This window comes from Rhopilema esculentum, chromosome 9, assembly GCF_057945365.1.
Source record: "Rhopilema esculentum isolate cy_ngs chromosome 9, ASM5794536v1, whole genome shotgun sequence".
NCBI lineage: Eukaryota > Metazoa > Cnidaria > Scyphozoa > Rhizostomeae > Rhizostomatidae > Rhopilema > Rhopilema esculentum.
In genome coordinates, this window is record NC_142823.1 from 8,525,880 (window position 1) to 8,539,790 (window position 13,911).

The window sequence follows — 13,911 nt, forward strand, 5'->3', positions numbered from 1 at the left end:
TTCATAAAAATGCTCTTGAAGTCATAAAACAAATGCTCAATGGGACTATAGTTTGTTAAATATGTTTATCAAAATCTTCTCGTATCGATAATTGCTTCCGATCGTGTTTTCCAATGCTTCCAAATTTCAATAAAAATTCAAGCGCTGTTACACTGCAACTTTTGCTAGATTGGACAAGGTAAAAAATTCAGTCATAATCGTAATTGTTTTCTTTGCTTCTCGAATATTAATGTCTGACCCAATGAATAATAGTAATTTTTTGAACTTCGTAACTAGTAACTTGGTGCACGATAAGTGACGTCAATTTGTCGCGAAAATGACATTTGTTAAAACATTGACAGCAAATAAAAGATTTATTATAAAGAAAATTATCTGTTGTTTGGCTTTTTTTCGTGCGGGTGTCACTGGTACAAATTAAATGTTTAAAATGTGAATTTTTTTGGTTTTTTGGTCGCTGTGTGCCGTAGTTCAGCTCAAACATCAGTGCAAAATACTTTAATTGAATTTGCTTTGTGTCAATTGTTAGGATGAAGTGTATCTACAAAAATGATTAAAGTTATCAAGTGTTTGCAATAAAACGTTTTTAAAAACTTTTTAAACATTTGTGTGTGAAACGAGATCTACATAGAATGTACACATCGAAAGGTAGTACAGTTTGGCTGAACGGCACAAAAACTATGAGATACACGGGTAGCAGTAATTTCCATTAGGGTTGATTAATATCACATTCATATAATGTTCAATTTTCTCAATAAATCTAAGCCATCTGAATCAAAACGATCTGATTAGGCCATAAATAATTAGGCCACAATGTATTTTCATCAATGCCATACCTGTGAGTACTTAATGAACTACAAGAGCTATAATTTCTCCCCAAACCCTTAAATACTAAATAAGAAATATTCGACTTTCCTTTCTCCAAACTGAGAGAGGTCTCTGCGTAAACATGAAATATACGAGTTCCAGATTCAAAGTAATCTTGGTTGCATTATCGGACAAACTTAAGACGTAGCTGAATGCCCTCTTCGTCACGATCAAAGACTGACATTAAAATGACTTTCTATGACTTATATTGACTCGGTTCATTTTCACGCCATTTTCTGGGTATTTCTTTGCTAATTCTGCATCCTCCTCGAAACCTGGATTGGCTTTAAATTCCACGGCCACAATGCCATCCACACTTTTGTCACCATTTGTAAACATTATACTTGCATCTTCCTGCTTACCACTTTGGAGGAGACGTTTTGTTTTTGGACCAAACAAGCCAGCAAGAGACACAAGCCCGATGACGTTGCTAAAATTAGCTATCACGAATGTTGTGCCAAATGGATTCTTGCTGTCTATCCTTACAATAAGAAGTGCGGGGATAAAGATGGCCCATAAAACACAGCTGACATACATTGTGACACCTATATTGAAAGCTTCGTTGTAATTCTTTGGAAACTTGCGCGATTTGAAGGCGTATACAGTGCTCACTGTCAACATACAAAAACATGGAACGAGGTTGATAGCAATCGTGAATATATCTGCGCCACACAAATCAGCCACCATTTTGTACTCTGAGACTAGCACGTGATTGACTACAGGGGGGTCACCTACAACCCACATTACTGACAAGAGCAGTTGAATTGCCAACAACCCAAAGCATATCCAGATTTGCGATGCTGCACTGACCAAATAAGGCATGGAACCCATGTTCCGTGCAGCTTTGAATATTCTGTAAATTCGGTTGGTTTTCAGCATGAGAGGCGTGTAGCATGCCGTCAGACTAAGGCCAAAAATAAATCGCCGAAGTCCACAACGAACCAATGTTGGCTGCAGCAGGAAAGTACATGGCGATATGAAACAGAGGTAGAGTCCAGCCAGCATGAAAAATGACAGTTCTCTACTTGACGATTTCACCACTTTTGACTCTCTGTATTTAATAAATAGAAACAATACTAAAGTGTTTAAAATGATTCCAACGGTAGATTCTACGACTACAATTATGCTCAGATGATTAGAGAGTTTCACTCGCAGCTTGGCAAGTTTGGTGCAGGTTGTTACGTTTTGGTTAGGGAGCTGGAATTTCGCACATTTGATGCATGTGTTGTTGACAAGAATTTCATCGCCGTTGCAAGCATGGCATGTAAAACAGCATTCTTTGGTCTTACTTTGTACTTTCCTGTACCCTGCTTTGCATGGCCTTGAGCAAATGGACTCTGGAGGATCTCTGCCACCATCGTACCATATGATTTTTCTGTCATCAATATTCAATTCGCTGCCTTGATTTTTCCAAAAGCCGACAGTGTGATAGTCTTTCCCATCAAAATTTATGATTTGAATGTCTCGATTATAGCTTCCATATTTATCAAAAGATACCGAGTTGTTGAAGATATATTTGCACCTTGGATCACCTTGCAACACAGCCAGTGTTTTCCCCCTGAAATACAACCAATGCCTTTCCACACAAGTAGCAGCTGTTACATTGTACCGGAGGCAGAATTCTCTCAAGGCGCATTCAAGGGCTGCTCCGTATGTTTTAACAGCGTCGATCACCGCCCCCGCAGCTGCATATTTTCCAAAGAAGACGCTTGCTTTTAGATCTTCATTTCCTGTGCAATTTTGCGTTTGGCAATCGAAAGTCTTATTCCAAAACTCTTCGAACCACCTATACTTCGTATTGTTTTGGTTAAGACTCTTAAAATAATTAAAAAAATCCTCATTATTGATTTCTGCATAGTTCAGAATGATTGCACCTTTTGCAGCCTCTCTTGCATTTCTGATAGTCTCCATATCAGCCGTCCAGGCAGAGCTAGATAACCACGTAAACCTGCTTTGTGTTCCTGCCGCTTTCAACAGCCCGTTGGTATCTTCCGCGGTTGTAAATAGAACAATGGTTCTGGCATTAATGTCTTTGTTCAAATTCTTGATCACAGATAAATAGTTTTCTCGTTTTGCTTTTGCAGGCAAGCTGTTTCTTGAGGAAACGCAGATTCCCGCAGACTCGAACATGCTGATTAGCATATCCATCCCGCGTTGACCATAATTCCCATCAGAATTCACAGTTGAGACGTATGTCCAATTGTAGTGCTTCAAAATGCCCAATAAAGCATGCGTTTGGGCATAATCGGACGGGACTGTACGAAAAAAGTTATGGTACTTCTCCCTGTCAGCCAGTTCAATGGAGGTCGCCGAGTAGCTGAGTACCGCCATGGAAAAGACTCCTACTGAGATCGAGGCTAGTATAGCTTCATCGGAAGTGGCTGGTCCAACAATTGCCGGTATGTTTTTTGTGGTAAGCATAGTAACTATATCGTTCCGTAGTTTTTTTATCGAGCTGCAGGTGTCTACAATGCGGTATCCAAGTTTGCCCGCCAGTATTGGATAATCCTTCTTGTTCTCATTTAACTTGGAAATTGCGTATTTCATCGCCTCTACCAGATAAACCCCGGATTCGTCATCAATGATGCCACATTCACCCGTCGTGCCACGAAGATGCACCCCAAAGTACCCACCGAGTTCGACTGTGTTTTTTTCATGTAACATCCCACCTGAAATTCAAAAATCACAAACTTGTTACAAATATGAAGACTGTCTTCACGAATTATCATTATCATATTGATTGCTTCTTCATACTACCGTGACAAAGAAAGCTTATGCAATTGGTACAGATTTTTGATCAGAGATAAAGCTGGGACAGTCATCTAATTTCGTACGTTCGACGTGATTGGACGGCTCGAATAAAAACAGTTATTTTAGGTACGGGGGCGTAGCAACTAGAAGAAGCCCATTATGACAAAATACCCCATGATAACCAAGAAAACCTCAAGTGTACAATTCACTTGCATATGAAACTGTTTATTTAAAGAAAGAGCATGAGTGTAAGGCAATTAGGTTGGTAAGACCAAGCTTAAATATATCTTAAACAGGAGAGGAAAACGAGCTTCACAAGTAATTCATTAATGACTCATTGTCTTGTAACAAAAAACCCAATTCAACTACAACTACCACTGTATCTACTTGTAGCTACCGTGGTTTAAAGTATTTTAAAGCTTAATTTTTTACTGGTTCAAATACCTTGCTACAAAACAAAGGCACTCAGGAGAGTATATATTGAACTTGAATATATGCAGTTTCATGAAAGACGATTAAATATATCTTGAAGAATACGAAGAAATGGTAATTCTCATTCCCGTTGGCTATGGCAAATGAGACACGTAAGATAAATACTCAATTTTCTGAAAAAATATGCTTGGAATAAATAAGATTTCGCTTAAATATACGAGTTCTGCTTTATTAGCAAAATACATTACAATTTTCATTCTGTTCGTCAAATATGGAAAGAAATCAACTGACTTCCAGTGTAACATCTGGCACCTTGGAGCGTTTAAAAATCGAGGCACCGTGTAGAAATGCTGCTAAACCAAGCTTTTTGAAACACGTAATTATAATTTTTAGTGGTAACAGTGTTTTATTTCAAGATCCTATAAGCAGATGTGGCTTAAAAATTAATAAAACAAAAAATGGCTGGTTGTTCGTTACCACTTCTATACGTAACTGAAGTGAACATTTCCATCGAAACAACCGTTTACAAACATGCTTACAAGGCAACTCCTCGTTTTCACCGCTCAATAGAATTATTCGTATCAAATCGAAACTGAAAATTTGAATCGGGTCTACAACTGTCTCATTTCGCCCCACATCAACCAAAAGAGCACACGGGAAATTATGAAAACTTACTTACCTTTATCAATCAAGCTCTCGTAGTTTTGTATGAGTATCGAAAGTAGAACCAAATATCTGAGTTCAAGCATTTTCCTTCAAATCTATAACAGAAAATTTATTAGATTGGTTAAATTCACATCAAGATTGGCAATATCGTACTTTATTTTTTATATTTTGTTCCAAATTCAAAATTTCGTTTTCAAGTAACCCCTCTAAGGAATGAAAGTGGTTTTCGTATAACTTGCCATCAGTTAGATTTTATATCTAATTTCGTTTATACTTTAATTTCCGAATTTTATTCTAACAAAGCAAGAAGTCTAGTCTCACGCTAACAGCAAAAATGATTGCATGCTTGAATTTAAAGAGCTCCTCTAGCCATTGAACGTTCAGTTTTGTTGACTGAAAATATTTTATTGCGTATGAAACATGGAAAACCTCTAATGCAAAATTCAGATTATTTCTCAAGTCATATAGCGGTTCATTGTTCTCCATTTTTGCAATCAATCAGTCAAAAACAACTTGGCTTTGTTTGGTTTGGTTCTTGGATCTTTCTCAATCCTGTTTTCTGAGAAATTTCTACAGACAGCGATGGCAATGAGAAATCGTGTGTATTTACTTAAATAATACGATATTTTTATTCCTAATTCAATACTTCATAGCGGTCCAATCAACAACTTTTTTCATTACCGAAATAACGCAATATTTTTTATTCCTAATTCAATATTTTATGACATACCAATAACCAGCAATTTCCATTGCCTAAGTAACACAAGATTTTATTCCTAATTCAATACTTTATGACAGACCAGTAAACAGCAATTTTCATTACCGAAATAACGCAATATTTTTTATTCCTAATTCAATACTTTATGACAGACCAATAAACAGCAATTTTCATTACCGAAATAACGCAATATTTTTTATTCCTAATTCAATACTTTATGACAGACCAATAAACAGCAATTTTCATTACCTAAATAACGCAATATTTTTTATTCCTAATTCAATACTTTATGACAGACCAGTAAACAGCAATTTTCATTACCGAAATAACGCAATATTTTTTATTCCTAATTCAATACTTTATGACAGACCAATAAACAGCAATTTTCATTACCTAAATAACGCAATATTTTTATTCTTTATTCAATACTTTATGGCAGACCAATAAACAGCAATTTTCATTACCTAAGTAACGCAATATTTTTATTCTCTATTCAATACTTTATGACAGACCAGTACATAGCAATTTTCATTGTCTAAGTAACGCAATATTTTTATTCCTAATTCAATACTTTATGACAGACCAGTAAACAGCAATTTCCATTGCCTAAGTAACACAAGATTTTATTCCTAATTCAATATTTTATGAAAGACCAGTACATAGCAATTTTCATTGTCTTCATAACGCAATATTTTTATTCCTAATTCAATACTTTATGACAGACCAGTACATAGCAATTTTCATTACCTAAATAACGCAATATTTTTATTCTTAATTCAATACTTTATGGCAGACCAATGAACAGCAGTTTTCGGTACCTAAATAACGCAATATTTTATTCCTATTTCAATACTTTATGAAAGACTAGTAAACGGCAATTTTTATTACCAAATAACGCAATATTTTTTATTCCTAATTTAATACTTTATGACAGACCAATAAACAGCAATTTTCATTGCCTTGATAACGCAATATTTTTTTCTCAATTCAATATTTAATGACAGTCCAAGAAAAACAGCAATTTTCATTGTCTGAATTACGCCATAATTTTTTTCCTAACTAAATAATTATTTCTTCAACATTAAACATTAAGTCAAAGGCTTAGCACCTGTAGTTTTTTGCAAATATTTAGTTTTGGGTCTGGAGCTCAGGCTAGGCAGCTGTCTTTGCATCTACCATAGAATGAAAAATGCAAACATGTTTTGGATGATAAAATATTAATCATTACTATTTCCTTTGTCATTTATACCCATTCACGGAAGAAAAATGACAAAGTGCCTTTATAGCAAGAAATTGCTTGAGCAATAGATTAATTGATTTTCTTCATTTTGTTCTGTTATTTTTCATTCTATTTGTTTTTCCAGTTTTGCTGTTTGTTTTCGGGAAAGCTTTCGCTCTTTTTGCTTCCTTTTTCCATTACTAATCGAATAAATTTTGCATGGAAGTCGTACTAGCATTGGTAATATTATGCAGAACATATTGTCAATATTGTTAGGTGTACAGAGGTACGGAATTACCTGAGGGGCATAGAGGGTGCAACATTACCCCACCCCCCTCCCCCCGCTGCATAATTGTGTATCCTGCGGTTAATTCTTTTTTGATTCGATAAAAAGCATTTTTTCGTGGTCAGAGGAAACAAATAATGCATGCAAAATTTACTTTATTCGCCTTTTTACCTTCTTTATCTTAAAGTGAGAAGCTTAACCTTTGAAATGGGCGTTTCCAGGATATTCTAGTCAACTAAAGGGCGTGGCACCAAAATCCAATCATTATCCAACTCCCCCAATCAATCCTTGTCGCTTAATTCCGCTCCTGTGTGTCACTTTTTAATATGAAAAAACTATATATATGATTAATTTTGAGGCTTGGAGCAAGTGAAATTTAAGAAATATTTAACATTATAGCCAGGCTCGAAATTCCTCGACATCTCGACTCTTTGTCAACTTGAGTTTTTTGAGGAAACAAGATGACATTCATGCAAAATGTATTGTGCTCTTGTGTTTCGTAAACTAAAACGTTTTCGTAGTTTGCAGCAAAATACAGCAACAAAGGATGATTTATTCTTCTTGTTAAGAGTAATTTTAGAACGATTTAAGACACATAATCACATATTCTTAAGAAAATTGATGCGCAGCAAAATATAGCTTTTCGTATTTGAAATGAAAAAGGTTTCATGTACTTTTAACATTTGCTTCAATCATCATCAGGTACCATCTTCTATTAGAAGGTTGGCTACCATGACCCTCCAACTATCCCAAAATCTGAGTTTTGGTTTGTTGTCATGGTCATAGATAAAACTGAGGGGCTAATAGTAGAGATGGGCCCCCAGAACCACCTCTACAGTGTTTTTAGAGGGACACCATCCCTCTTTCCAGGAGTTCTTCCGCCCGCAATGGGGGTGCCTAAAATAAATGCCTGCTGAGCCCCCACTTCCGCCTTCCTTTTGTTTATCACAAACAGCCAAATTTTTCTAATAAATTTGCATTAAGAAACGAGCATTCAACAAATTTAAAAAATTCAGTTTGTACTTGAAGCAGAAAATTTTGGCATTTGAGGCAAATTAATACGTAAAACTAAACAAGCTATTACAGATATTTCAAAAAATCTATCGGTCTGTTATTCAGCTTTGAGTAAAAACAAAAAAAAATTCAAACCGTTGCTCAACGTCGAATCTTCACTGTATTTTATGAAAGTACCACGCAGCTACTGCAATCAATTAGGCCATGCAGCTCTCGCAATTCAAAGTTGCCTCGACGCGATCTGTCTTTCTTCAATATTACTCATATTTCCGTGTTCTTTCTCTTCAACTTGAATCACGCAACTCAGTCCCACGTGATCATGTCCTGTCAATCATTTTGTCATCACATCAACGCCGCCAAGAACAGCGAGGTAGGCGGATGGCCTCGTTGGCCATGAACACAGTCCGGGGGTTACTTCCATTATGGCCTAACAGGGGGTCCAGTCAGAGTCAATGCGGGCTAAAGCTAAAATGTTAAAAAATTACACTTAAATGGTAGCGTTTTTTGACAATAACCCTCAAAAGGTAGCATAAGGACGGAAATTATGTTAAATTGATAGAATCCAATCCTTTCTTTGTACGCGCCTGATCATTCTTTGACAAATTTCTTCGCCATTGACCGTTGTTGATTCGGGAAAGATAAAACCTATATCATTGTCTATAATTTGAATTGGAATTGGAAATCCGCGCAGGATGGTCGTGTTTAAAGGAGCTCTGATGTTTTTGGCTTGCGCACTTTTTCTTTATCGTTTTTCGGCCACATACTCGTTCCTGGATAGTGATTATAATGCTTGTTGTTCTTATGCTATCGTCGATTCACTGGGTAAAGGGAAAAAGCAATGGGTCAAATTTAAAGCATCCAAATCGTGCCGTAAAATTTTGGTGAAGTATCGGTGCAAATCTGTGCCTTCTCCCGCTTCTTTCTTGGTTTGGTGCTTGATTTTATCTGGTGATGTTGAACTCAACCCTGGTCCCACAACGAATTGCAGCAGCTCGTCCAAGCCAACCGATGCTTCGATTACTATGCCTGTATCAATTGATACCTCTAAAATTGGGAAAAAAGGCTCTTCATCATCCAATTTCGCATCTGAGCTTTCTGCCATTCATGAAGTTCTACAATGCTTAAAGGTGGGCCAAGAATCAATTCTCCATAATCAAAAGGCCATAATTTCTCGTGTCGATCTGGTTGAAAAGGAAATAAGAAAAGTTCAAAATTCTGTCGGGGAACTGGAATCAAGGCAAGTCAATTTTGAGAAAGACCTTGATTGTTTGAATTCTCATGTAAATGAAACAAATTCCCGTGTAAAGGATGCTGCTTTCGAACTTGATCGCCTGGAACAATATTCAAGAAAAAGCTCGGTGAGGATTCACAATGTTATCGAATCTGACGGGGAAAATGTCGAAGAGGTTGTCATCTCTCATTTAAAGACCGAGCTAAATGTGGAGATTACGGCTTCTGAAATTGATATCGTCCACCGTGTAGGACGACGCTTTGGAAAGTACCCGCGTGCAATTTTGGTAAAGTTTCTTTCACACAAGTCGAAGGAACATATTATGAAAAAGAAAAAGGAAGCCAAGAGCATTAAAATAACAGAGGACCTCGCCCGTGGCATAAAAAGTATGCTTAATGAAATAAACGCTAATCGTGGACCCCTTAACATTGAGGGCGTATGGACTATTGACGGTCGTATAAAATATAAGCATTTCAACGACTCGTTCATTCACGAGGTACGTTCATACAACGATTTTTTCCGTCTTACAAACAGTGCATAGGGGGGTGGCCGAAATGGTCCTTTTATAAAAACTCACCATCGTTTTTCTAATGTTCATTTACATACACAATCAAATAGTTATCGTGCAATTCGTAATCTATATTCTATGCCAAAAAAGGTCAGTCACTCTGTTCCTAGCACATTACGGCTTTGCGCTTGGAATATCAACGGTTTAAAAAAGTTAAAAGTAGCCGAGGCATTTGGTGATCGTGACAATGATCTTTCTCAAGCTCTGGAAAATAATGATATTGTTTGTCTATCTGAAACATGGCGAGATCAAGGTGATCCCGAATTTCGTGATCTTAACGAAAACTTTTCTGTCTTCCATCAGTTGGGGTGCAGAACTTCTCGCTATGGGAGGTCTTCTGGCGGGATGTCTCTTTTCGTTCGTAACTCTCTGGCATCATGGTGCCATATTTTACAATCGGATGCATATCATTTTTGGTGTCGATTTGATAAAATTGCCTTTGGCCTTGCCGATGATCTCTTTGTTTGCTTTGTTTATATTCCACCGAGTGACTCAATTTGGTTTAAATCTGGCAGAAGCCTAAATTTTGATATCTTACAAGACGAATGTGCTAATTATGACGCAAAAGGATCTATTTTAATTCTTGGTGATTTCAATGGTAGAACTGGGACATTGCCAGATTTTATCGTAAATGATTCAGTAGACGATTTTCTACCGATCGCTAATGATTACTCGCCAGACACTGCTCTAATTACTAGGCAATCTAGTGATAATACAATTAACCATAGCGGTCGATTGCTAATTGAATTCTGTAAAACTGCAGGCCTTCGGATCCTTAATGGCCGTACTGATAAAAACCGCTCATCAAATTTTTCTTGTTTTACGTCCAATGGTAACAGCACAGTAGATTACGCTCTTGCAAATCAGAAAACATTTGGTCTGATTAGTGGCCTTAAAGTTGGGAACATGAGTAGCTTGTCCGATCATTCTCCTATTGAGATCTCAATTAAGCAAAGTGTTAATTGTAATAATTCAACAGTTAGCTCTAGCAAGCCCGACAATGTATCTTCCTCGGCGGTTGATGTTCTTATGAGCAATTACACAAAACAATACATCCCCAGTGTTGATTCCCATCAGAAAATTAAACTTTTTATCGAAAATGATAATACCCTGGCTTTTCTGGAAAATTTGGAAACTGATCTTGATGACAAGTCCATTCCTGCTGGTCATACTGTTGCATTAATGCGCAAACATTTAACTCAAATTGCGGAAGGTTGTCTTAGAACTAAGAAAATTTTTTCTAGTAACGTACCGAAGAAAAAACATTTTGTTTGGTTTGATAACGAGTGTAAGTCCAGCAAAAAACTGCTAAGTACTTCACGTAAGGCCTTACAAGCAGCCCTGAGACTCAATAAACCTGACCCAATACGTTCTAATACTTTACATGAGGTTTACAAATTAGAGAAAAAGAGACACAAAGCTCTTTTGAAAAGAAAACGCGCTTCCTACCTTACAAATGCGAAAGAAGAGCTTTGGCTGCTTAAAAATGAATGTCCAAAGCAGTTTTGGAAAAATCTTTCAATGTCATCTTCCAGTAAATCGTCAATAGATTTTTCAAATGAGCAAATCTATGCCTTTTTTAATGATCTTCTTAGTAAAAATACTCCTGTTTCTCCCCCTAAAAACCCAAGTCACTTTGCGGCTGCTGATGATTCCGGTAACGACTTATTCACTCTTATAGATTCTAAACTAAATGAACAAATTGATTTATTGGAAGTGAAGAATATGGTTGAAAAACTCAAATCTGGCAAAGCACCTGGTCTTGATTTGTTGAATGCTGAACTCTTCAAACATTTAAATGACCGTTATTTTACTCTCTTTGTTAAACTTTTTAATAAAATTCTAGATTCTGGTGACTTCCCAGAAGAATGGTCTGTAGGTGTCATTGTTTTGCTTTTTAAAGGTGGTGACACAAAATATCTTGACAACTATAGAGGGATTACCTTGCCTAGCATTTTCGGAAAGCTTTTCTTGGGTATTCTTCTAAACCGCCTGAATCAGACAGTGGAAGAGTTTAACATTCTCAAGGAGAATCAAATTGCTTATAGAAAATCATATCGAACCTCCGATCACATTTTTACGCTTCATGCTTTAATTGAGAACACATTTGCTAGTAGGATAACTCTTTATTTATGCTTTGTGGATTTTAAGAAAGCTTTTGATTCCGTTGACTACAAAATTCTTATTGACACACTGTTGTCTTATGGTATTAATGGTAAAGTGTTAGATGTCATTAATTCCCTGTATGCAAAAGTCCTGTGTAAGGGGCCAAGACAGCCTAACTAATCTATTTTCCTGCCATCGTGGTGTTAGGCAAGGTTGTTTGTTAAGTCCGTTGCTGTTCACTTTGTTTCTTAATGACTTAGACTCAAAGATTAATGCTGTGTCTACCGGTGTCAGATTGGGTGATGGAAATATCTGCACCCTTTTATATGCTGATGACTTAGTTTTATTAGCTAATTCTGCTGATGATCTGCAATCCCAGTTGAACGAGCTAAACCAGTTCTGCTTGTCCATTAATATGGAGATAAATACTTCCAAAACCAAGATAATGGTTATAAGAAAAAACAAGAAAAGATCTAAGGCGTGCAAAATTTGGAAATTTGGTGATAAAGAGATCAAAGAATGCAATGAGTACAAATACCTTGGAGTTACTTTTAAATCTAATGGTTCCTACAGTGCTCATGTTGATATAATTAAGCAAAAAGCTCAAAAATCTTACTTTGCTCTCTTATCCAAAAGCAACGAATGGGATGGTTTCAACCCAGGACTGTTTCTATTTTTATTTGACAGTACAATACTTCCTATTCTAAATTATGCCACTGACGTATGGGGATTTGGTACATGGGAATGCCTGGAAAAAATTCATCTTATGGCTTGCAAGTCAACCCTAGGTGTTAAAGGATCTACAACGTCTCTTGGGGTTTATGCGGAGTTGGGACGTTGTTCGTTGCTTGAACATAGACACATTAATATCTTAAAATTTTATATTCGTTTAATAAATCTTGATTCCTCCAGATATGCATACAGAGCTCTTCAAATGTTAATTAATGATGCAGATTCCGGTGTTTCTAATTGGGTCAGTATTGCCCGTTCCCTGATGACCCTTTACAGAATACATACAACCGATAACTCCACTATCGTGAAATCAAAAGTGTCTTCCCATTTTAGGTCAAAAATTATGGAAAATTTAAAAGAACAAGCTATTCTCAATAAAAAGCTTTGTACATACGCATCTTTCAAAACTGTTTATAAGTTTGAGCATTACTTAGACTTGATACCTAGCAAAAAGAAAAGATCCAACTTTGCAAAACTACGTCTTAGTGCCCACAACCTCAGGATTGAAACAGGTAGATACGGGAAGAATCCTATTCCTAGGATTGATAGAAAATGTCCGTATTGTCAATCTTTTAATAAAACTGCTGTGGAGGACGAAATTCATTTTTTATTAGTTTGTCCCCTTTACGAGACTGCTAGGAATTCTATGTTATCTATGATTTATTCAAAATTTCCCAGAATATCATCCCTTGACCTTTGTGATAAGTTTATTTGGTTGATGAGTCAAGAAGATACAGATTGTCTGATATCGATAGCCAATTTTATATCGCTGGCTTTTGAGTCACGGGAATCTTTTGGGAAGTCCTCTACGTGCATATCCTCGTAACGTAAACTTTCCAGCTCGTCATCATCTTTTTATCTGTTTATCTTTGTATTAGCTGTTTGCTGTTTTCTGAGATTTATTGTTAATTTGTAATTATGTTAACTTGTAAGTATAGTAATTCTGTTTGCTGTTTTCTGAGATTTATTGTTAATTTGTACTTATGTTCTGAGATTTATTATTAATTTGTAATTATGTCAACTTGTACGTATGGTAATTGTGTTGGCGATGGGCCATTTCGGCCTACAAGCCTTATATATATAAATAATAAATCGCAAGCTTAACTAAGCCGTTGTGTAATTATAGGAACTGGACCATTTGGTAGCCATTTGGTAAGACCCTCAAATCGACTGGACCCCCCTGTCAGTCCTTAATGGGAGTACCTGAGAGTACCCCCTGGGGACCACAAATTCTGTGCCTTGAACAAATGAAAGACAATTCAGGCTAGTTTTAGCCCACTCCCTATTACTCGTACAAGAATCAGGACCGCAGAAGAGGGGGCTG

At 36.6% G+C, this 13,911-nt stretch overlaps 2 protein-coding genes across 2 annotated transcripts in view; one reads left to right on the top strand and one right to left on the bottom strand.

Moving 5' to 3' along the window:
* Positions 1-1,047: 1,047 nt before the first annotated feature.
* LOC135688728 (metabotropic glutamate receptor 8) lies at positions 1,048-8,216 on the bottom strand. The gene is made up of 3 exons (XM_065205692.2): positions 8,086-8,216; positions 4,727-4,808; positions 1,048-3,533 (listed from the first exon to the last, which is right to left on the bottom strand). Exons 2-3 carry the CDS (start codon positions 4,794-4,796, stop codon positions 1,048-1,050), a joined length of 2,556 nt encoding a protein of 851 aa, XP_065061764.2. The 5' UTR covers positions 4,797-4,808; positions 8,086-8,216.
* The window catches only part of LOC135688727 (metabotropic glutamate receptor 4), a 34,431-nt gene continuing 23,646 nt past the window's right edge, over positions 3,127-13,911 (top strand). Inside the window, exon 1 of the mRNA XM_065205691.2 lies at positions 3,127-3,263. The gene's annotated coding sequence lies outside the window, so the exon portion shown is untranslated. The remainder of the gene's footprint in view (positions 3,264-13,911) is intronic.

Excerpts from the sequence above, each read along its gene's own strand:
- LOC135688728 (XM_065205692.2), bottom strand. The coding sequence starts at position 4,796 with ATGCTTGAACTCAGATATTTGGTTCTACTTTCGATACTCATACAAAAC. Across the intron at positions 3,534-4,726 it reads CGAGAGCTTGATTGATAAAG|GTGGGATGTTACATGAAAAA; the intron begins GTAAGTAAGTTT and ends TTTGAATTTCAG.